At 33.8% G+C, this 24,121-nt stretch overlaps 1 protein-coding gene across 1 annotated transcript; it reads left to right on the top strand.

The window, feature by feature from the left end:
- Nucleotides 1-4: 4 nt before the first annotated feature.
- Nucleotides 5-22,939, top strand: LOC145321585 (selenocysteine lyase-like). The gene is made up of 18 exons (XM_080163025.1): nucleotides 5-74; nucleotides 6,830-6,893; nucleotides 9,475-9,504; nucleotides 10,263-10,297; nucleotides 11,425-11,501; nucleotides 13,309-13,436; nucleotides 14,345-14,393; nucleotides 14,756-14,827; nucleotides 16,553-16,616; nucleotides 17,033-17,071; nucleotides 17,828-17,952; nucleotides 18,138-18,208; nucleotides 18,858-18,929; nucleotides 19,000-19,037; nucleotides 19,147-19,264; nucleotides 20,263-20,350; nucleotides 20,941-21,039; nucleotides 22,786-22,939. The coding sequence occupies exons 1-18, from the start codon at nucleotides 12-14 to the stop codon at nucleotides 22,814-22,816; spliced, it is 1,263 nt and encodes a 420-aa protein (XP_080019151.1). The 5' UTR covers nucleotides 5-11; the 3' UTR covers nucleotides 22,817-22,939.
- Nucleotides 22,940-24,121: the final 1,182 nt, after the last annotated feature.

Raw genomic sequence — 24,121 nt, 5'->3', positions numbered from 1 at the left:
ACAAAATAAGAATGTCAGGAGACCTGAAACCAGTTTACCTGGATTACAATGCTACAACCCCAATAGCATCAGAGGTAAAAAAATGGATCTTTTGTTTCACCAGTGGACTATTTATAACCAGGGATAAAAGGAATAAAACAATGGACGATAATTTATTCGTATCTCCAATGGTGATACACAAAATTACCCCTTTTCTTAATTACAATTAGTGGTTGAAACGATTGAACACTCAATTTTGTGAACCAACCAATCCAATTCAATAAAAGTCCCCAAAGTTTTTAGGCCAATGAATAATAGGTAACAGCTTTTCCAGTGTGACTTTGAATTTTACTAATTATTAGAACCGGTTCTGAAAAATCATGTATCGGATTACAGACAATTTTCCACGAATCAATACTAGTTTTGTTGGCCTGGGCCTTCGGCCCCTCTGGGCCATCAAAACTGTTATTAGCCATTTTTCTTATGTTCTGAACCAAGCCTTTTCTATATTTTGGGTCTGTCACTACATCAAAGAATTTTGAGAATTTGGATATGATAGGACTTTCTTGTCGTTATGAAACTGAGCAAACTGTTTATTAAGTGATTGTCGACTAGGGTTGGCCGGATATCCGGCCATTTTCAATATCTGGCCGGATACCGGATAATGAAACTATCCGGATACCTGGCTGATTTATAATGCCAGTTATCTGCCCAAATAACCGGTAATGTGCCGGAAATCGAACTTTGGCCAGATATCCGGCCAAAAAAGTGTCTACGACTACGGCCACGGCTACGGCAGCGACAACGGCTACACATTTAAAGATTAAGCTCTGGTTTTATGGAGGATTTCATTATTGTTCTTTATTGAACCAGTGACGTTTAACTTTCTAATTTTGTTACATAATTTCAATAATTTAAGATGTTTCCTCTTATAATACAAGTTATTTAAAAAATATACAAAAAAAACCTCTTTAAAAGAGACCGTATTTTCATTGTTTTTTTTCTCAAATGAATAAGATTATTACACAGAAATACCAATATCCATATTGCGAAGTCATTTAAGATGGCAATACTAACTTTTAGGGGTGTATATACGGGTCTTGGACAAAGTAGCTTCGGACAAAGTAGCTTTGGACAAAGTAGCTTTGGACAAAGTAGCTTTGGACAAAGTAGCTTCGGACAAAGTAGCTTCAGGACATTTACTTAAGAAAAGTAGCTTCTTAAGAAAAATTATTCTCCAATAGTAATAAAGGTCATAGCCGCAGCGCTCGGCCCCCTGGCCTCCCTAGCCGCGGGCGCTCGGCCCCCTAGCCTATAACCTAACCTAACCTAATCTATGTTAGCCTCAGGACATTTATTTAAGTAAAATATCCTCAACTGTTAAAACACAGGTGGTTTGGAATTTCGTGGTTGATAGATTTTCACAATTTTTAATATTGTTTTTACAATTTTTAAAATGATGTTTTTACAAATTTTAGGTTAGGTTAGGTTATAGGCTAGGGGACCGAGCGCCCGCGGCTAGGCAGGCCAGGGGGCCGAGCTCTGCGGCCATGACCTTTATTAACAGTGGAGGCTACTTTGCCCGAAGCTACTTTGTCCGAAGCTACTTTGTCCTGAGGCTACTTTGTCCTGAAGCTACTTTGTCCTGAAGCTACTTTGTCCTGAAGCTACTTTGTCCGAAGCTACTTTGTCTAAGATTCGTATATACTGCATGGGATCCCCAGCTAAGAGTGGGGTTTAGGGGGAAAATTAGAAATATATGGAGAAGGTTAAAATGATCATACACCTCTTTTTATGCCTTAACTAGCGGCTTCGCCCCTAGCCTCTAGGAGCTTTGCCCCAAGAGGTAATAAAAAAAACTGTGGTGGTGGTGCATTAGCATTATTTAATTTCATGCTTAAAAAACAAGGATGACAAAATCCATATAAGCGAAGCTCTGAAACGATATGACAGACGAACATTAACTTTTGTTGAGTGTCAGAACTCAGCTGAATATACAAAATATGAAAATATAAGGTTTGACAAAATTATACGTAAATTTGTTGCAAAACTTCTTAAATACAGAATTCTGTTTAAAGACATACTGACATTTTTAATACTTGATTGTAGAGATGCTCCGCTCACAATATTGTAACTTATTGTAATAGGAATCAGTAATCCAAAAATCAGATGAATCGGATGATTTATCACATAAAAAATTGTAATTAAAAAAGTAAAAAAATCAACATGTTTAAAATGGACGTACGGACATTCTGGTAACGATTATAGAGTTGCTACGCTTTCTAAATCGTACCTAACTACTGAGCCATCATGCAAAGTTTGAATTCGATAGGACAATTCTAACATGCCTAGATTAATAAAAAAAGCTATCCGTTACTGACGGACTGACATACGGACGGACGGACTGACCGACCCTAATTATAGAAAAGCTTCGCTTTAAAAACAGTTGTGGTGGTGCGGCAGTACCTATGTTTCAATTACATGCTTTGAAAAAATTGTGGGGATTTTTTGTGTACCAGCCCCCAAGAAAATAGCCTAAAACCACCACAGGACCAGCAGGTATATTCCCTGAAGAGTGGAATCCGATCGTTTCAGTGGTTACAGAGACCTTATTGGACAGACAGACAGACATCAAGCTACTTTGTATTATAGATAATGCTGAGCTGAACTGTCTTATCAAACTTTACGTAATGACGTGCAGAGTTAATAAGAAAGCTTCATTTAAAAATCTTTGTACTGACTCTTTATTATATAAAAGTTATTTTTCAAGAAAAAAAGTCCATCAAATCTTAATGTAATAAAAAGTTTTAAAAATCCCAACTTCTCTATAGTTAGGGTTTTTCAGTCTAATTGTCCATAAGTCCCAATTTCACACATCACTATGACAGGGACAATGAAGTCTTTTTCAATACTACTTGTATACGATCATTGAGCTGCTACGCTTCCTAAATTGTACTTAACAGTCATGGGAATCAACATGTACATAGTTTGAAATCGATAGGACAATTCTAACATGTCTAAATTGACGAAAAGAACCGTTACTAACGTACGGATTGAACATAGTTAAAGAAAGTTTCGCTTTTGAAACTGCAAATGCCTGTTGGTCAGTTTAAAGTCATTCACTTTGTATTTTTGGGGAATTTTGTATATACTGAGTTTTATTATCAAAATATTTAAATACAGTTATCATTTGAGTCGCTTTGATGAACGTTTCCATCCTTGTTTTTATATGATTTATTAATGGCACTAGCGGCTTCGCCCCAAGCCTCTAGAGGCTTTGACCCAAGAGGTGATCAAAAATTTTTTTTGGCGAAATTCGTAAAAGGACCAAGAAAATCTTCAGCAAAAAAAATGGGGGAGGGATTTTTTTTGTTTTTGGGGAGGTTGGGGTGTCCCACCCCCCAAGAAAATAGCCTAAAACCACCACAGGACCAGTAGGTATATTCCCTGAAGAGTAGAATCCAATCGGTTCAGTGGTTACCGAGATCTTAAGGGACGGACAGACAGATGGACGGACAGACATCATTCTACTTTGTATTATAGATAACTTATTACAGAAACGAAACTAAGAATATACTTCTACATTAAAAGTTTGTTTTATTTGATTGCAATGTCAAGTTTTATGATTTTATATTTAATTTTTCAATAAGAAAGTTTTATTATGTAATATGTTTTAAGATTTTATCAGTGTAGTTACTATATAACCACACCATGGCCGTACGTTAGACAGTCACAATTCTTGGACAAACAAAGAAATTTAAATTATAGGCTAAAATTAATCCATCTTCTATTGGTAAAAATTTAAAAATACAAATATCCTTAAAGATGGAACTATATCCTTGTTTATTAAATTGTTTTGCCCCTTGAGACAACTTGGGGCACTCTATGGGTGATTTATCTTAAGAGGTTGGTGGTGCCCTCCCTATAAATGTTTATAAACCTTCTCTGGACCTATGAGAAGTTACATTGTAAAGGAGAATCATATCGGTTCAGCGGTTAGCAAGATACTTAAGTGCACACACACATAGGTAGACAAGATCCTGTTAATTTGGTATGATTTATTGTTTGTTTTTTGATAAAATATTATTGCTGTTCTACATTTGAGTCCCATTATTCTTGTATTTATGTTGTTTACTCTTTAATTTTCCACTTACACAGTTTTATTATATAATATAAAATTATTTACATATTTAAAAGATAAAATAAATATTGTAATAGGAATTTTATTTTAATTTGAAAATAAGATAGTCCAGTTTGGCTTTGAAAATGATTAATGACCGATGGATTACAACCGAAAATTCTTGCATAACATCGTATTACAGAAGTTTTCTACGAATATTAAAATAAAAATCATTAGGGTAATACTATTTTTTTAGCAAGGGCCTTCGGCTTAACAGGGCCAACACAACTGGTTTTGATCTTTAATTTTTCATTCTAATATCCTCGAAAAGCTGTCTATAATATGATGCTATAAATTACTCATAGGTACTAATCGAAAGTTACATAACTATAGAAATTTTGTGTAAGGAATAATATTAATAATTTCATCATGTATAAATACATGTGTTTTGATAATGGATATATTGGTATTACTTAGATCTTACATTTCATATTCTCTAATAAAATGAAACTTGCAGCGAGCTAAAATAACGATTCCTCCCTTCCACCCCCCTTTACCCCTTACCCTCCCCACCTACTGGATGAATGAACTAACCAATTAATAAATTCCATGTTAGCAAGCTAAATTGACACATCAAAACTTTTGTAATCACCCCATTATCCACTACCCCCTGGGGTTAAAGATTTATGTGGTAGGGAGTAAAATATAATAAAAAACCGATTAGTCCCTTTCGTGGCAACGCTCCTTAAGGGGCGTTTTTTCGTATTTTCACAGTAGCTTTTCTCCTATTTCTAGCCCTTGCGTGGGGCTCTAACCCTGCGGGGCCAATTGCCTAACCCTGCGGGCAATCACCTAACCCAATATAGCCTAAAATAACCAAAAGCCATTTTCAAAATACGACGCATCGCCCCTTAAGGGGAGTTGCCACGAAAGGGAATATACCCAAAAACATTTGACCTAAACCCCACCCCCCTTTGACGCCTTTAAATCAGAGACACATTATACATAGTGTTATGTAACTCTTATAGGATGTTATAGTTATACAATTTATTCAACAATGTTAAGAATGCATAATAGTGACAAAGCAATTAATTCTTTACAAGAAATATTTAATAAAACCAGGGATAAAGATGTAAGACAATGGGCAATATTCTTTTCTACAATTCTTAGGTTGGTAGCATTTTTTTTTTTGGTGGGGGGGGGATAGAAATTCTTTGAGAATTGTCCTCCACCTCCCTGTATATTATAATCTTAATTCAATTGCAAAATTTTCTTATAACCTTTAGAATAAAAAAGATATGTATTTCTTTGTCAAATAAATTCTTTAAATCTCCAAAGAATTTTTTTTATTTTTAGAATAATTACGTTTTTAGAGTATCAATTTTTATACAGAATAAACCAAAGTAGAAGGTAACAGTTATACGTACTCAATAAGATCTTTAAGATGGTGGGAACTCTTTATTTAGTAGATTTCCTTTGACTTTTAGTTTTGGTTTCAAATAGTGTCACTTCCGCCCCCCCCCCCCCCTTCTTTCCTTTAATACTTTTAAATTAATATTTTGCTCAGTAGTTTTTGGAAAAAAAATGTTCATGTTCGTTTTCTTACCGTTTGGTACCAGATATTCGCTTTTACGAAATTTGTCATCCTTGTTATTATGTAATACAAGCTATTTTGCATTTTATTTAAAATTTAGAACATAGTAAATAATAAGTATAAATTGAATTTCAATTAAAATTTGAAATTGGAAGTACAAGAGCACTTTAATTTGATATTGCAATGTAATGTGTATACTCTTTAAATTAATGAATATTCAGATAGTGAGATAAAAGTTATAATTAAATTAATCTACAACCATTTTTTACACCCTAATATTTTTTAAGCCTCTAGGTATAGTCAGAACGTAGGAAATAATGATTTCTATTCCATTATACTGAATCCATTGGAATACTCCCAGAGAGACAGGGTACAATGGGCTGTTTATTACACTAGTCCCTAAATTTTTAGAATAACGTTTTCTTATTCATTGTCTTAGGTAACAACTTTGGGGACTTGAGTGAATTTTGATTGCTTCTTTCAATAAGTTGAGTGTTCAAACATTTCAACGACTAATTTTAATCTAGATTTTTGTTTATCATCAATGGGGGATTCACATTAATTTATTGGCCATTGTCTTATCCCTTAAGATCCCTGAAAATACTCCATTATTTGAGCAAATTAAATTTTCATGTTCCTACGCATTTCTGAACTTACTTAACAGTTAGAGGTTAAGGGATGTTGAAATATATAAAAAAATAAATGGTTTAAAACTTTCAATAATTTTTATTGTTACTCATTTCATACATTTTTGAATGGCTTAGTTTCCAAGGCGACAATACAATACCATACATTAAATAAGCATAATTCATTAAATCAAATTATATACAGAAACATTGTTATTAGTTGGATGATAGCTACTCTATAAGTTAGTCTGTCCCAGTACACTTTCTATTAAAATGTCTTGACTCTGTGTAGGGGGGGTAGAGGGGTTTTGATTTCCCCCTCCTTTACCCATACCCTCCCCTTCTTACTGAATAAACGAACTTACCAATAAATGATATTGGACAATTTTTCTCTTGCCATAATATCCACGTATATTCTACATTTATTCTCCAAGATTAACATGTTGTAATGCAGAAATGAAATCCTTACTACTTCACAGCTTAAGATTAATATTTTCTTTTTTTTCTTAGGTGCAGGCAGCTATAATAGAAAACCTGGATAACTGGGGTAACCCGAGCTCTTCTTATGCAATAGGTATCACTAATAGTAGTAGGTGTATATTTTGTATATGACGTACCAGAGCTGGATCTTTAAATCGTTTAGTGGTGCGCTAAATCGGGGCGATCCACTGGGCGCGCTGGTTCGCCCATTCCATTTTGATTTAAAGATTGAAATCTAATAATATCTAGGTGCGCCGAACTGGATCGCCCTGATTTAGCGTACCACTAAAAGATTTAAAGATCCAGCTCAATATAGTAGGCGTATATTTTGTATGCAATTTTACATATTTACACTATATTTATAAAGATAATTGGTAAATTTCCGGAAATCGTCTTTGAATCGTAAAATTCCAACCACTCTTTATATCATATTTTATGAAACCCAACCTGTTAGGAATTAAAATACGTTTTTTTTGCCAATAACAAAAATATGGGGGGGGGGGTTGATATGAGTGCACTTATGTAATTTGGATGGATTTTCTCTTCAATCAAAAGTAGACAAAAACTTATTTTTAAGCTTACTTTAGGTTAAATTCGCTAAGGAGTGAAATAGTCACGTTGGAGCTGTAAAAAAATAATTTTGTTTTAACCAAAAGAGGGTCTTTTCTGGTGTATACTCGTTGTTTCAAGAAAGCATAACGTGGGTGTATTTTTTATATCTTCAAATTTTGACATTTTATGCAACGATAATAATATCATATTAAGAGAGTGATATTTCAGCTAAAATAAAACTGTAATATACTTCAAATATTTTCAGACACTTCAATCAAATCATCTTAATAGGGTCAAGCGGGGCATTAACCGGTAAGGGGCATTACCGGTAATTTTTTACCCACCTCCAGAAAATGACATTTTTCTCCATGTTCTAATCGACTGACAGAAAAAAAACATAAAAGCAAATTTGTTCCTTATTAAATTGCCTACAAAAAAGTATAAAATGAAATTTTTGTGAGATGAATTTTAAGGGTACTTTTTGGGTCTCAAAGTCGGACGAAAATTTTTTTTCTTCAAAATTTTTTTCACCTAGGTGTATAAAGATCGACCTACACAAAAATTGGTAAGACCTAGAACTGATCCTTAAAAACCTTTTGAACTAAGAATTTCCCGCTCTTTCCAAATCCGTTGAGAGCTTAAATGTAGAGTTAATATTTTTCTCAAAAATGACCAAAGTTCGCGCGGGGTATTTTTCGGTAACGTCGAAAAAAAAATTCAAATTCGATTTTTAAGATCAATTTTCAGGTTTTCTTTGGTAAAATCTAAAATTCAATATGGGCTTTTTAAGAATTAGGCCAAAAAGTGAATAGAACAGGTTTTTTTTATATAAAAAATTTAAATTTTATTTTTTAAGAAAATTTTTGTGAAAAAAAAATCGAAATTTCTCGTCTTTAAAAAAAATGATTTTTGACATAGAAGGAATAGTCCGGTCTTTATGAAAATTTTTGTGGTTAATCCCTATAACCTATACTAATTTTGATTATTTATGTTTGACTGGCCGTTTGGCCGTTTTTCATCGATTTTTTTTAGGTTGAAAAGACGTTACCCACAATGCCCCACCGTGGGGCATTTATCGGTAATTTCTTTGAGTCCAATTATGACAAACTTCTAAAAGTCCTAGGATAACGTCCTATTAGGACCTGATAGTCCTTTCCGTAAGCTTTCTAATGGTCTTGGTCCCATTTAAAAATATTAATATTTACCCCATTTTTTTTTCAAAAAACCAAAAAAATTACCGGTAATGCCCCGCCTCACCCTAAATAAAGTAATAAACTTTTTTTTGTCTGTACCGAAGGATCTCGCTAACCGCTGAACTGAAAAGGTCCTTCTTTACAGTAAAGCTACTTATAGGTCTCGGGTTGGTTTTAGCCAATTTTATTTGTAAAAAAATTCCGAGTAGGTATGGTTTTAGGCTATTTTTCTGCCCTTCCATATCCCTTCGGTATAGAGTCCCTAAATGCTAGGGGCTCAGCCGCTAGTATAATATAAAGTAGTAAGGTTTTTTTTGTCTGTAGCTAAAGATTTAAATACCTATTGAACCGATTGAGTTCCTTATTTTATGAAAGCTTCTTATAGGTCCCTGGATGGTTTTAGGTCATCTAATTTTTATATCTAAGTTTGGTTTTTGCCTATTTTCCTACTTTTCTTACTCTTTTGAATACAGTGCTCTTAGAGAAAGGAGCACAGCTGCTTGTTGGAGAGGGTGGAATGTAGAAGGGGGTGGAGGAATTTGGACCTCCCAAAAGTTTAAAAGATTAATAACGTTAATTGTCAGAAAGGGGGGATGTTAACACCCTTCTCTCGCACGCCTCAATAATCTGATTCAAGAAATTGGGAATAGTCCCTATCGTGGCAACGCGCCTAAAGGGGCGATTCGTCGTATTTTTAAAATTGCTTTTGATAGATTATTTTAGGTTAGGTTATTTTATATTGGTTTAGGTGATTGCCCCACAGGGTTAGGCAATTGGCCCCGCAGGGTTAGAGCTCCCCGCAGGGGCTAGAAATAGGAGAAAAGCTACTGTGAAAAAAAAGAATCGCCCCTTTAGGAGCGTTGCCACGAAAGGAACTATACCCAAGAAATTTTTTTTTTGTAAGAATTATGTAATTTTTTTTTATTATAGGAAAACGAGCTAAGAGTGCAGTAGACAAGGAAAATTATGCTTTATTCTAAATATACTAATACAATAGGATGTCCATCTGTACGCTAACACCTCGTATACGGCAAGACTGATAATTCCACTATTTTTAGGAAAGTCTTTGATTGTCTAAAGGAAGGTTTTAGGCTACTATGAAGGTGGAATGTGCTAAAAAAAACCTCCCACTTAATAAAATTGTTTTTTTTTCAAAACAAAACAAAATTAAATGTGGGAACAGGGCCCTATTACCCTTGGTGCGTAAGAAGGTCTACAAATAAATAGCCAAGATCCAATGATGCACAGGCAAAGCTTCACTGAAGAAAAAACGCGTAAAATAGGTCTTTTTCGGGCATTGCTCTGCACTGCAAGATAATTAATAATGCATTATTGATTATGACTACTCCAGATTATTTGTAGGCCTTCTTATGCCGCTTAAAACAGTGTGCGGTCATGATCTGTACGTTTAGCCGTTTGGCAGCTAGCAGCCTTTAAAATTCATAGATTTTTGAAAATATTCGTCCCAGGAATATTTTACCGTGAACTGCAGTTGATCCAAAAGTTGATTTCATTTGGGTACCTTGATCCCTTTATCCTTGTCACCCCGTAATTATTGGAGTGGAAAACTTTTAAAGAATAGTTTTTATATAAGTTTTTAATATAAAGTTTTTATTAATCAAAATGATACAATTTATATAAATCATTGTTTAGTTATAATGTAAAAATTTTTAATTTAAGATTTTGAAGAATTATAAAGTGTAATATAATATTAAAGGCCAGGAGTCAGATAGCAGAAATGTTAGACGCACAGGTTATTACTTTTTTCGGATCTACTGCAGTTCACGGTAAAATATTGCTGGTAACGAATATTGCCAAAAATCTATGAATTTTAACGGCTGAACGTACAGATCATGCCTGCACACTGTTTTAAGCGGCATAAGAAGGCCTACAAATAATCTGAAATAGCCATAAATCAATAATGCATAATTATCTTGCAGTGCAGAGAAATGCGCGAAAAAGACCTATTTTATGCGTTTTTTCTTCAGTGAATCTTTCCCTGTGCATCATTGGATCTTGGCTATTCCAGATTATTTGTAGGCCTTCTTATACTGCTTAAAATGGTGTTCGGGTATGATCTTTACGTTCAGCCGTTTGGCAGCTAGCAGCCTTTAAAATTCATAAATTTTTGGCAATATTCGTTACCAGCAATATTTTACCGTAAACTGCAGTAGATCCCTTTTTTCATTAAATAAAAAAATACGTTCTTTTATCCTGCTCTTTTAAAATTAAAAATGCTATTTTGTTCTTTTTATTTCAAGAGATAAATAAGTAGGTACAAAGATTTATTCTAGTTTTCATATTAGTTTTAAAAATAATTCCTTAGTAAATAAAGATTAGTATTAATTCTTGTTTTATGAAATCTTTTTAAAGCTTCAATATTTATTGGTAAATATAGTATTAGAAGGAAAGACACTTTTACTCATATTACCTTACTGAGTACTGAGGTGGATTCTTAAAAAAAAATTGCCCTACTAATCGCTTAGTGGGGCAAAATTGTTTTCGTGAAAAATCCACCAAAATCACAAAAAATCTACAAAAATTAAACAAAGAAGGGTTAGGTATTAACATAAGATTTTATTTCTTTTTTTGTAGATTTTTTATGTGATTTTGGAGGATTTTTCACGAAAACAATTTTGCCCTCCTAAGCGATTAGCGGGGCAAATTTTTTTTAAGAATCCACCTCTGATGACCTCTCCCCCACTTAATTTTAAAATTTTTTAAAAAGAAAGTAGGGAGGTGGGGGTAGTTTTTCATATGTTTGTTTGTTACTATAGGTCAGTTTAGGTTATATTCTGTACTGGGTAGCCTTGAAGCGTTAGGGCCCCCTGCAGGATTTATGGCAGCTGCTAAAGAATCCTGATACATTTACCTGTTCAGGCAGTGGATATAATATTTACCTCTGGTGGCACAGAATCAAACCATCTGGCCATAACATCTGCTATTAACAAATACAGGTGAGAGAATACGTGGATGTAGAAAATACGTGGATGTAGAAAATACGTGGATGTAGAAAATACGTAGATGTAGAAAATACGTGGATATTATGACAGGAGAAAAATTGTCGTCAATTTAGCTTGTTTTATCCCCTGTGTGTGTAGCCATAGTTTCTTAGTGTTTGGACCTAAGTAGTCATGGAGTTTTATCCCCTATTATTTTTTGGCCAGTTCGTTTATCAAGTAAGAGGGGAGGGGATGGGGGGAAATCGTTATTTTAGCCCACTAAAGGTTTCATTTAAATAGAGAACATGAAAATTTGGTGTAAGACTCAGGTAATAATAAATCCAATTTAAGAGGGGTTATTAATTTAAAGAAAAACTATTTTCTCTTTTAGTTTACAATTATAGTTTACCCTAAGTCCATTATTTTTTTCCTGGCAGATAATTGGAGTTAAGATAAAATTAAATATGAACTGCTGATATGTTTACATAATCGGGAAGAATCTCACTTAGTTGGGGTTATAATCAGTGGCGTGCGCAGAGATTCACCATGGGTGTTGGAAACCAATTCTGGGGGAGGGAATTAGACATTTCCAAATTTTACTTTGAGGGAGTTGTTGTTATTCCCTTACACCTCTTACTGCACGCTAATGGTTAAAATGACATTATGATCTCAGTCAAACAGAATTTAAAAACTTCCCATTAAAGATTGCTTTGACCTAAAGTTTTAAAAATAATGCAATCAGCTGAAATAACAAAACATTTTCATAAAAAAGAGAATCTGTCACTTACATAATCTAATATAATAACTGTTTTTGTATCTCTTTTATCAGGGTTTCGGATCCGCACTGACCAAATTTTGAGGATCCGGATCCGCATAAAATCAATGCGGATCCGAAACCCTGTCTTTTATTGTACCTTTTGCAAATATGATAATCATCAAATTGCATTATTTAATAGTTTTGATGCAAAAATTATAATGATAAAAATTATAATATATTATATATTAATAATAAATAAATATATTAATTTAGATAATGGGAAGAGAGAATTTAAATTACATAAGATTATGCCGAAGACAGACACATACACAGATTTACATCCTGTTACTTTAAATTGAAAATTTTTATCAGCCATTTAGACATAGAAGCCGTGGGTTTTCCGTCAAAATTTCTTGAATAATAGATGAGACATATTACTATTATCTCTAGGACAGGTCAGCTTAAAGAGGGGGGGGGGGGGCGTAATGACATCTAAACAGTGAGCAAAATCTAGCTCAATATTTAGACCATTTTGCTCACTGTTTAAGTTTAGATGTCATTACGCTTCCCCCCCCCCTTCCCTTATATAGGGTTAGGGTACTGCATTTTTAGGTCCCAGTGGGGACAGGCATAAAGAATCACCACACACCTTATTTTAATTTTTATAGGTAATAAGGGAAAGGGGTCATTTTTCAATAGGCATAGTACTTAATCACTCACTATTTTATTATTTTTTTAGGGGATATAAAACCACTAGGTACATTACCATCATATGACAAAAAGATTTATGTTGCAATACTCTATTAAATCAAGCAACCTCTCCTTCCAATATTTTATTTAGCAAATCAAATAAAAGAACTCTACATCATTAAAACATGTTGATCCATTCAACAATCACAAAACCTCTCTAACCAATATTTTATTTAGGGAATCAAATACAAATACTCTACCACACATAGTAACCACAAATGTAGAGCATCCCGCCATCACACAACCTCTATGTCATTAAAACATGTTGATTCCTTTCAACAATCACTCAACCTCTCTAACTAATATTTAATTTAGGGAATCAAATACAAATACTCTACCGCACATAGTAACCACAAATGTAGAGCACCCCGCCATCACGCAACCTCTACGCCATTATGAAGAACAAAACATGTGCAATGTCACCTATGTCCCAGTTGTTAAAGGTAATCGCGTAATTTACACTAGACCATACCAGTGATCTGAAGGGATAAGACAATGGTTGATAAATTGATGTACATCCCTAATAATAAAATACATATTATTCCTTCTGTAGATTTTAATTGTTGGTTGAAGCGTTTAGACACTCAACTTAATAAACCAACCAATCAATTTTCAATAAAAGGGTTAAAAATTGTTAAGCCAATGAATACGAAAACGTTATTTCAAAATTTCAGGGACTATAGTAATAAACTGCTCAATGTCCACTGTTGTCTCTAACCCCTAGAATAACTGAAAATAATAAGGAATCTAAAGAAGGTTATAAAAAAAGGGGATATTGTACCTAAAGAAAAAGGATTATTTTTTCGCGTATTAGTCGTAAAGTTGTGTGTTAGCATATAATCAAATGTGCTTATTAAGTCCAACTGTTCTTTATTACCTATGAACATTTTATATTTATACATATTTGGTATATTTTAAATTAGGGATGGCAATCCGTCAAATTTTTGGACCGGATTCGGATTCTTACAAGAATCCGTCCAAAAAAAATGGCGGATTCTCGCGGATTGGGATTCTTATTTTTGGCGGATTCCGGGTTCTGATTCCGGATTCTAGCAATATTTTAAAAGGCTTTTTTTATTATTAATGTTCTTGGTGTTTTCTATAATTCACTTCCGAGAATCGAACCAGATTTTAAAAGATATTATATATAATGATGATAATCTTTGCCTTCAAATAGGGGGAGTTGAAAGAAAAAACTCAAGATGCTAATTTTAGCTTACCAATTAACAATCCAAATCCGCTATTAAAAAACGGATTCCGGATTCGGATGCCAAAATTGACCAAAAAATTGGGCGGATTTCGAATTCCGGATGCGGATTCAGATTGCCAACCCTAATTTAAATTAATGTAGGAACAGGACGTGTTAATGTAACTGCAGTTCTGGACAGTCTACAACCAAGGAATTATAAAATATTTATTTATCTTTAATTTGTCCTGAAAGAGTCAGGAATCTAAAGGGATAAGACAATAGCCTATAAATTGATGTACATTCCAAATGATGATACACAAAGTAACCTCTTCTTTATATTACAATTAGTGGTTGAAATGTATTTACCCCCCCCCCCCAAGAAAAAAAGTTTGGATTTACATACAAGTCGTACATACAACAATTTTTAGGACTTATGAAAAAAAAAACAATTGTGTACTTCAGTAACATTTTTAACATAAAACGAGAATTTTATGTTAAAAGTGTTATCTTTTTTTGGTTTATGTGATGTACATGACGTTAAACAATAAAGTAAAAATGTTTTAATGATATTAGAACGTGTATGGTAACTATAATGTTGGCTAATAATGAAACTGGAATCCTCCAACCTGTACAACAAATATTCAGGTAAGATCTTGTTTATCAATAATGCGTATCTAACTTTTCAAGAAATTAATAAATTGAAATTCTTTGTTTGTCACAAATTTAGGTCACTTCTTATAAAAGTTACAAACTATATACAAAACAAGGATGACAACATACATAAAAGCGAAGCTCTGAAATGGTAGGACAAACGAACATTAACACTGTGTCAGAACTGAATAATCTGAATAGAAATGTATAAAAATCGAAACAAATTGTAAGTAAATTGTTTGAAAAACTTCTTAATGTTTAAGGACATACTTACATATTGAGGACTTGATTATAGAGATGCTTCGCTATGGCTAAACATAAATTCTAAATCTATACTACAATAATTTTTATGACCGATGTTGAATATGAACATTATACTTACATTTTAAGACTTAATTAAAAAGATACTTCACTTTTTCAACATTATACCATATCGTTCTTGAATTTTCTATTCCACAAAATTAAGTAATTTTGATGATTTTATCATTTAAAAAAATTTGAATATCATGTTGAAAATGGACATACAGACTTATTTGTAGTAAATTAGAGTATCTACGCTTTTAAATTGTACCTAAATGTTACTGGAATCATTTTGTCAACGTTGAAATCTGTAGGAGAAATCTAATATGCCTAAATTAAGAGACATCTGTTTCTGACGGACAGTCTGACCCTAAATGTAGGAAAGCTTCGCTTTTAATAAGGAAGACAAGAGGTTTAAATTTGGTATAGAAAAATTACTTAAGATAGGGAGACAACATTTTTGGAGCGATCTCGTAATCTAGTTGTACTGAAAACAGATATGAATTTATAAATAGTATCGTATTATAGATAGCTTTCCGCGGATAGTAAAATTAAAAATGAAAAGGTTGATTCCAGATTATGGCATTTACTTTATTATTGAATTTTGTTTTATGTGGAAAATAATCTGTAAAACGATACGATACACGCTTTTTCAGTACGGCTCAGAACTGTTTTCTTATTACCGGTTTCGAAGCCGTACTGAGCTGGATCTTTAAATCATTTTAGTGGTGAGCCAGATCGGGGTGAGCCAACTTTCCACCAATGAGAGCACAGCATTTTATGAAATGCCGCGCTGTGATTGGCTGAAATTCGGCTCACCCCGATCTGGTTCACCACTAAAATGATTTAAAGATCCGGCTCTGGAAAGTGTATTTTGATTTTCGTATGGTATTAAAACTGAAGTTACTATATTGCTATATTAATATTGTCCCCCCTTTCTCAAGTGCTTTTGTTTCTTTTCCCTTATTGTTAAACAGAATTTAAAATGTTTTATAATAGAATTTTTAATATATTTATTATTTCCTTTTAACAATAGGGAAGGTCAAAATTAATAAAATAATACCTATTGTAAGACACTTAAATTCTATTTAAATTTTTTTTTCTCAAAAAGTTCTCAAAAGAGAGATTAAGAGAAGATTTAAATACATTTTGTAAATAAGTGAAAGAAATGAGTTTTTGACCTTTTTTCGGCACCTCGGGGCTAAAAAAAACTGGTTTTAATCTTATAATTGTACATTCTATATCCGCGGAAAGCTGTTTATAATACGATGCGAGAAATAACTATTATAATATCTGTAAGTAGCGTTTTAAGTGTATAGCTTGGTAATATATTAAAATAATTCTACGTAGTGGTGGCATACTTACGGATATGTCACACTTATAGAGTATCTGTGATCTAAAAAATGCTAATTTTTTTAGTGAAATTCGAAAGTTGAATTTGACCCGAAGTGAAAAGATTTTGCTGCACACAGACGCTGCTCAGGTATAGTTATTTATCGCGTCGCATTATAAACAGCTTTCCGCGGATATAAAAACTATTGTACATTTTTATATTCGTAGAAAACTGGATATAATACGATACTCTAGAAAAATTTTCAGTATGGCTGAGTACCGGTTCTAATCCTCCGGAATTCGAAGCGAAACTTGAAAAACAATTCTGTCGATGTCAGCATTTTAGGGAAGCTGTAAATAGGTCCGTTTCATATCAAATACTGCATACCCCTTCAGACTTAAGGCACAGCCAATAGATTTTTCTTTACGGGAGGCTGTTGAAAAATGTTTCTATTAAATAAAAACAAGAATAATAACTTTGCTTTTGTCATTATTTTATGTTCTGCTGCACAAATATTACATACTTAAAGGCTTCGTTTTTAAAAAGGAAATACATGTTTTTTTTAGGTTATTGGAAAACTTAAAGTTTCTGCGGGAGAATTGCAGGTTAATCATATCTTTTTCATCTATTTGATGCACTTTGACTGAAATAAAACGTTTGATATTAAGACAGCATTACCATTACCTCGTAAGGGCGGGATTCTCCTTCGATTTAAGTGAACATCCAGTGTACCTATGGAGGAAATGTCGTCGTCTCTGATTTTTTAGAGTAAGGATTAAGAGGCTTGGGAATTTTCATATAGTACACGACACAAAGACTCAAAGAACGCTGCCTTGCGGCGATAAAATATTCATTTAATGGGTTTAGCAATAAATATGGACTATTTAAATATATGACTAAGACAAAGCGCTTAACATTAAGACAATAAAGGGAAACCCTTTGAAGGAGGATGTAAAATTTAAGTTCAAGCTCTATTTTACAGTCATGTGTGAAATCTCATTAACATTAGTACCATTTTATAGAAGCTTAATATTGTTCCTACCCACACTTGTTAGATGTCTTTATTGGAATTAGGGTTGGCAATCCGAATCCGGGATCCGACCAATTTTTGGTCAATTTTGGAATCGGAATCTGTATCCGGAATCCGTTTTTTTATAGCGGATTCAGATTCTTAATTGGTAGGCTAAAATAAGCTTCTTGAGTTTTTTCTTTCAACTCCCGCTTTTTGAAGGCAAATATTATCATCATTATATATAAAATCTTGTAAGAATCCGAATCCGGTCCAAAAATTTGACGGATTGCCATCCCTTATTGGAATAGAGGGGAATTTCGTCATTTATTTAGTAAAATATGAATTTCAGGCAGATATGATAACAATAGTGGGCCACAAATTCTATGGTCCCAGGATTGGAGCTCTCTACTGTAGGAATCCTCAAAATATTATCAGACCCATGTTTTTTGGAGGCAATCAGGAGAGAGGATTCAGGTGAGATTGTAAATAAATTGTATGAATGCAAATTTTATTGTTAATTCTTGCCGATTTCTCGACCATTTGGAAAATATTAACTTTTTTTTAATAATGAAGCATTTATCATAAAATATTGACATTGATTTAGGAAATAATTTTAAAATCGTTGGTAGGTTTTACTTAAAGAGAACTTTTTCTTTTAGGTCAGGAACAGAAAATGTTGCCATGATAGCTGGTTTGGGAGCAGCTGCCCAACTAGTCACAGACAATATAGGTAGGAAATACAGCTGTCATGATGGCTGGTCTGGGAGCAGCTGCTTAGCTAGTCATAGACAATATAGGCAGGAAATACAGCTGTCATGATGGCTGGTCTGGGAGCAGCTGCTCAGCTAGTAACAGACAATATAGGGAGGAAATACAGCTGTCACGATTGCTGTTCTGGGAGCAGCTGCTCAGCTAGTAACAGACAATATAGGGAGGAAATACAGCTGTCATGATGGCTGGTCTGGGATCAGCTGCTCAGCTAGTAACAGACAATATAGGCAGGCAATACAGCTGTCATGATAGCTAGCCTAGTTTTAGCTGCCCAGTTTGTCACAGACAATACAGGTAGGAAGTACAGCTGTCATGATAGCTAGCCTAGTCATGGCGGCTTATCTTGTCAAATAGCTAACAAGCAAGCCGTCATTTCACTGCTCTATTAGTGCTTAAAAGTGATTGGTTTATTTGGGTTTTGGGTTAGCTGATTTTAAAATTGTACATAAACTGTGCTTAAAATGTTTTGTCATATAATGGATAGCCTAGTTGTAGCTACTAAACAAGTTCTTACAGTTGCCAAACACGCTAGCCTTAACACAGTTGACAGCTGCTAAAACAGATTGTTTAGAAGAGTGTTGCTTTCTTGAAGATTCTTTCTATTTTAGATGGATACACCAAGCATTTAAAGAATGTAAGAGACTACCTAAGAGATGGATTAATGACAAGATTTCAATTAGGTAAAAAAAAAATATATAAAAAACTATACATTTTAATTTTTAACATTTTCAATACATTACTTTTTTTAAGTGCTTAATGAGGAAGATCCCAAACTAGAAAGAGGAGAGGTAATTCTATTGTGTCTCATTAATCTATTATCCAATATTTACAAATGCTATAGTTAAAATTAATTTGCTTTATTTAAGAGTTAGTTTCACTTTCATTTTACTTATTTAGGTAATGTGGAGATATGTAGACAGTCACATGCTTCCAAACACTCTTAGTGTCAGATTTGGCGGGTTTTCTGGTAATCAGCTGTTAGCTGAATTGTCAGATACTCTGCAAGCATCTACAGGTATGAACCAATATATTTCTTGGTAATCAGCTGTTAGCTGAAATATCTGATACTCTACAAGCATCCACAGGTATGAACTAATATATTTGCTGATAATCAGCTGTTAGCTGAACTATCAAATACTCTAAAGATATAAACTAATGTATTTGCTGGTTATTAGCTGTTAGATGAACTATCAGATACTCTACAAGCATCCACAGGTTGGAATTAATATATTTGCTGTTAATCAGCTGTTAGCCGAACTATCAGATATTCTGCAAGCATCCACAGGTTGGAATTAATATATTTGCTGTTAATCAGCTGTTAGCCGAACTATCAGATATTCTGCAAGCATCCACAGGTTGGAATTAATATATTTGCTGTTAATCAGCTGTTAGCCGAACTATCAGATATTCTGCAAGCATCCACAGGTTGGAATTAATATATTTGCTGTTAATCAGCTGTTAGCTAAACTATCAGATACTCTGCAAGTACCCACAGGTAAGATCAGCTGAACTAGCAGATAACCTAGAAGCATCCACAGGTAAGAAAATATATTTGCTGGTGATCAGCTGAACTAGCAGATAACCTAGAAGCATCCACGGGTAAGAAAATATATTTGCAGGTGATCAGCTGTTAGCTGAACTATCAGATACTCTACAAGCATCCACAGATATGAATTAATATATTTGCTGTTAATCAGCTGTTAGCTGAACTATCTGATACTCTACAAGCATCTACAGGAAAGATAATATATTTGCTGATTATCAGCTGTTGGCTGAACTATCAGATACTCTACAAGCATCTACAGGTAAGATAATATATTTGCTGTTAATCAGCTGTTAGCTGAACTATCAGATACTCTACATGCATCTACAGGTATGAACTAATATATTTGCTGGTAATCAGCTGTTAGTTGAACTATCAAATACTCAACAGATATTAACTAATATATACGCGCGTAATCAGCTGTTATTGCTGGTGACCAGCTGTTGGTTTTAAATTTTGAATAATATTAGGAGCAGCTTGTCATAGTGGAGGCTCTGTGTCACAAATTCTGCTAAATTCTTGGAACTGGTCAGAAGAAGGTGCTAGTCAAACAGTCAGGTAAAATTTGCTAGTTTTTAAACTGTTGCTACCGCTGAAATATTTAATATTGTCCATGTTTGTTCATAAAAATATTTGCGAATTTTAAAGAGTCTTTATGGTGCTTTCCCTCAAAGTGCCTATGGTCAACCAAAACCCTCCCTTTTGTTTAAAAAAATGAAAATTAATCCCTAACTCCTGCGAGACCTACACCTGCTAAGCTACCCTGTAGGGTTGGGCAGCGCTGGATACTTTTTTAGCTTGATATTCGTTATCCGGCCGGATATCTAGCCAACGCCGGATATCCGTCAAATTACCGGATTGCCGGCATTAGAAATCAGCCGGATATCCGGTATCCAAATAGTTTCAATATCAGGTATCCAGATAGTTTCAATATCCGGTATTCGGATAGTTTCAATATCCGGAAATCCGAATGGATATTTAAAAAAGGCCGGATATCCGTTCAACCCTACTACCCTGTAACCAATATAACCTAACATAAGATAGAAAACTTATTTTATTACATGTCAAAGCTGGGGGGGGGGGGGGGTTGTGTTGTCACTGGGCAATTTGAGGGAAATCCCCTATATTCTGTTAGAATTAAAATTTAGGTTAAGTGTTGGAAGGGAAACAAGAAGATCAGATATAGACCGAGTTCTAGATGGTCTAGCTGGTCTTATTCTTGGTGACGAGGCTGTTACTTTATCAAGGCATGGTTTTAAACACATAGTGAAAAATACATTGTATAAAGCAATATCTTTAAACTAATTTAAAATATTTGTGTTTTTTTTGTGGGGGGGGGGGGGGGAATTACTTTGCTTTTATGTAAGAAATAAGCGGCTTTACTCACCTACATCTAGGGGAGAGAGTAAGAGCAGTTTAAAATCCTGAAACCATTCCCTGATCATAAAGGGAGGGCGCTAAAAATCCGTAAAGGTGTGAGTTTTAAGGCTTGAAAATAGTAGTAGAACGACAATATTCTTTAAATATGTGTATTTCTTATTGAAAAGAACTATAGACAAAAAATTTTTTTTGAAAAGTTTATATAAATTTTTATTGTTCTACTACTGTTTTTAACTTAAAAACTCACAACATTTACGGATTTTTAGCGCAACCTACTCCTCCCTTTGAAAAAATAAAGCCTAAAGCCATTCTGGGGCATTTGAAAAGCTTTTCTAGTTTGGTAAACTCTAATTATTAAGTGGATATTCAGATCTTTACTGAAAAACAGAAAACCTTACTACTTTGTATAATACTAGGGAAAGGGAAAAAATAGCCTAAAAACATACAAAGACTCGAATCTAAATATTAAATAGCCTAAAACCATCCCAGGACCTATATGAAACTTACCTAAAATGTAGAACTCAATCGGTTCTGTAGTCCCCGATATCTTAAGCTACAGACCAAAAAAAACCTTACTACTTAATACACACATGTTGCTTTAAACATGCTAATCTGAATCGCTGATTAAATAAATCCATAGAGAAAAAAATAAAAGAGAGGAATCGAAGCAACTAGAAGACGAAAATAGGCAGTGGGCCTAGAGGCCTACTCAGCGCTGTTGCCGCGCTAAAATTTATTGCTATTCCACTACTTTTCAAATGGGAGGATTAAAAATTATTAAAAAAAATATTTTTTTTACTTTTTACTATTTCCATATTTAGGGCAAGAATATTAGATTAGATATTTTCGTTTTAATGTTTTAATTAAAAATTACACAGAATTTTATTTTTATTTAAAAAAATTTGTTCATGAAAGATGAATCCTTCTATTTCTAAAAAGGGGGAAATTTTTTTCATAATGAACATTCAGCTGATTCTGACCGCCCACGGCTGTTTGCTAAATATCGCTTTTCTTTTTATTCACATTATTATTTATGATTGACTTACAAAAAGCCCTGGGCGGTTTTTGATTTTCGTCTGCTTCTAAATTTAGGGATGGGGAAGTAGTATTTTACCATGAAAAAGGGGTGAGTATTCATCCTCTTATCCTTTTTCCTTATGAATAAATCCAAACATAGGGGTGTATATTCTGCACAAGATTATTTTTTTTCCCCTGCTGCAAAAATCTTTATTTTTTTCCCTCTCCTAGTTTTTTCCAGCAAAGAAGGGGATAAATGGAAAAATATTTTCACAACTCTTTCTTTTATTCATATTATCCCCCCTCCCACATATACTTTTAGCTTTTTTCACCAAAGAGGGGAGAAAAATGGAAAAAAATGCTTTCAGATCTCTTAATTTTTACATTTTTTCCCCCCAACCACATATTTTTTGATTTTTTTACCCCCCCCCCCCCCCCCTTCTGCAGGGTCAAACTTACAGAATATACACCCCTGTCCAAACATGCAATAATTTGATCTTCCAAGGGTATAAAAGCACATTATAAAAAAAAACGCGGGAAATTCAATATATCTTCCAATTTTGTATCCATGTACAAAGTAAAAACCATGATTTTAGATTGAAGGGAAGAATAGTTACAAATGCATAAAGTGATATTTATCCTGAAGATTAGTACAAAATATATATTAGAATTATTTATAAGTAGTAATTGACAAGCATCTAGAAGACAAAAAAAAACTAGTAAGAAGAACTAGATACCTAGTAAGTATAAAAGACTAAACATTCAAAATAAAAATTTATTGGGTATAGTCCCTTTCGTGGCAACGCACCTTAAGCGGCGATTCTTAAGCCATTTTAAAAATAGGATGAATCGCCCTTCAAGGGGCGTTGCCACAAAAGGGACTATTCCAAATTTATTTATTGTGATTAAAAAATGTATATTGTTATGAAAAGTCAAACTAATGCTTTTTTATTTGCATTTTTATGTTATTTATAACACTCTGTGATTTAGAACGTAGGAGTTTATACAAAACCGCGACAGTTACAAAACCGCGACAATTTCAAAACCGCGACATTAATTTTTCACGGTTTTGTAATGTCGCGGTTATGTTATTGTCGCGGTTTTGTTACATTCGCGGTTTTGTAATGTCGCGGTTTTGTAATTGTCGCAGTTTTGTAATGTCGCGTTTTTGTATCCACTCCAGAACTTAAGCTTACTTTATTTTAATCTATGCTTTTATGTTAATACACAGACGGACAGTTAGACATGTAAACATTGCCAAGTTGTGCTACCTATATGTAGTTACCAGGAATTAAGGAATAAGACAATGGATGATAGATTATCTGTCCCGTAATTGGTATTTTCAGCTTTTGCAACGGCCAACCCAGGTTATGAAAGAATTTGAATGCAAATCCTTAATTGGTATTTTAACAAGTTAAGAGAAAATTATTTTGTTTTGAATAGTATTCTGTTAATATAACATCAAATGAGTGGAAGATTCTTTTAATTAGGGTTTCGCCGGATATCCGTCAATTTTCAATATCCGGCTAGATGACGGATAGAACTATCCATATACCGGATATCCGGCTGGTTTCTTATGCCGGATATCCGGTCACCCGGCCGGATATCCGGTAATTTGCCGAATATCCGGCGTTGGCCAGATATCCGGCCCAACCTTACTTTTATTGTCTATTATCCTCACTCCTCCCTCTCGCCCTCCCTCCTTCTCTCTCCTTCCTTCTCTCTCTCCTTTCTCTCAGCACTGATATTCTATTTTTCACTAGGGAGGTAGTATAAATTGAACTAAATTATACTGATACCCTAAGTTTCATAATCTAATTCTTTGAAAAAACTTTAAGTACTTTAAATAAATATTGTTTGGTTTGTACAAGCCAACAGTGTCCAGACCATGCATCCAATTACTTTAATCAGCAGATGGATAATTTTGTTTAT

This window comes from Acartia tonsa, chromosome 6 (genome assembly GCF_053477335.1).
Source record: "Acartia tonsa isolate MP-2025a chromosome 6, ASM5347733v1, whole genome shotgun sequence".
Lineage (NCBI taxonomy): Eukaryota > Metazoa > Arthropoda > Copepoda > Calanoida > Acartiidae > Acartia > Acartia tonsa.
Note: the sequence above shows the minus strand (reverse complement) of the source record. Positions and strands in the feature narration are given on the sequence as shown.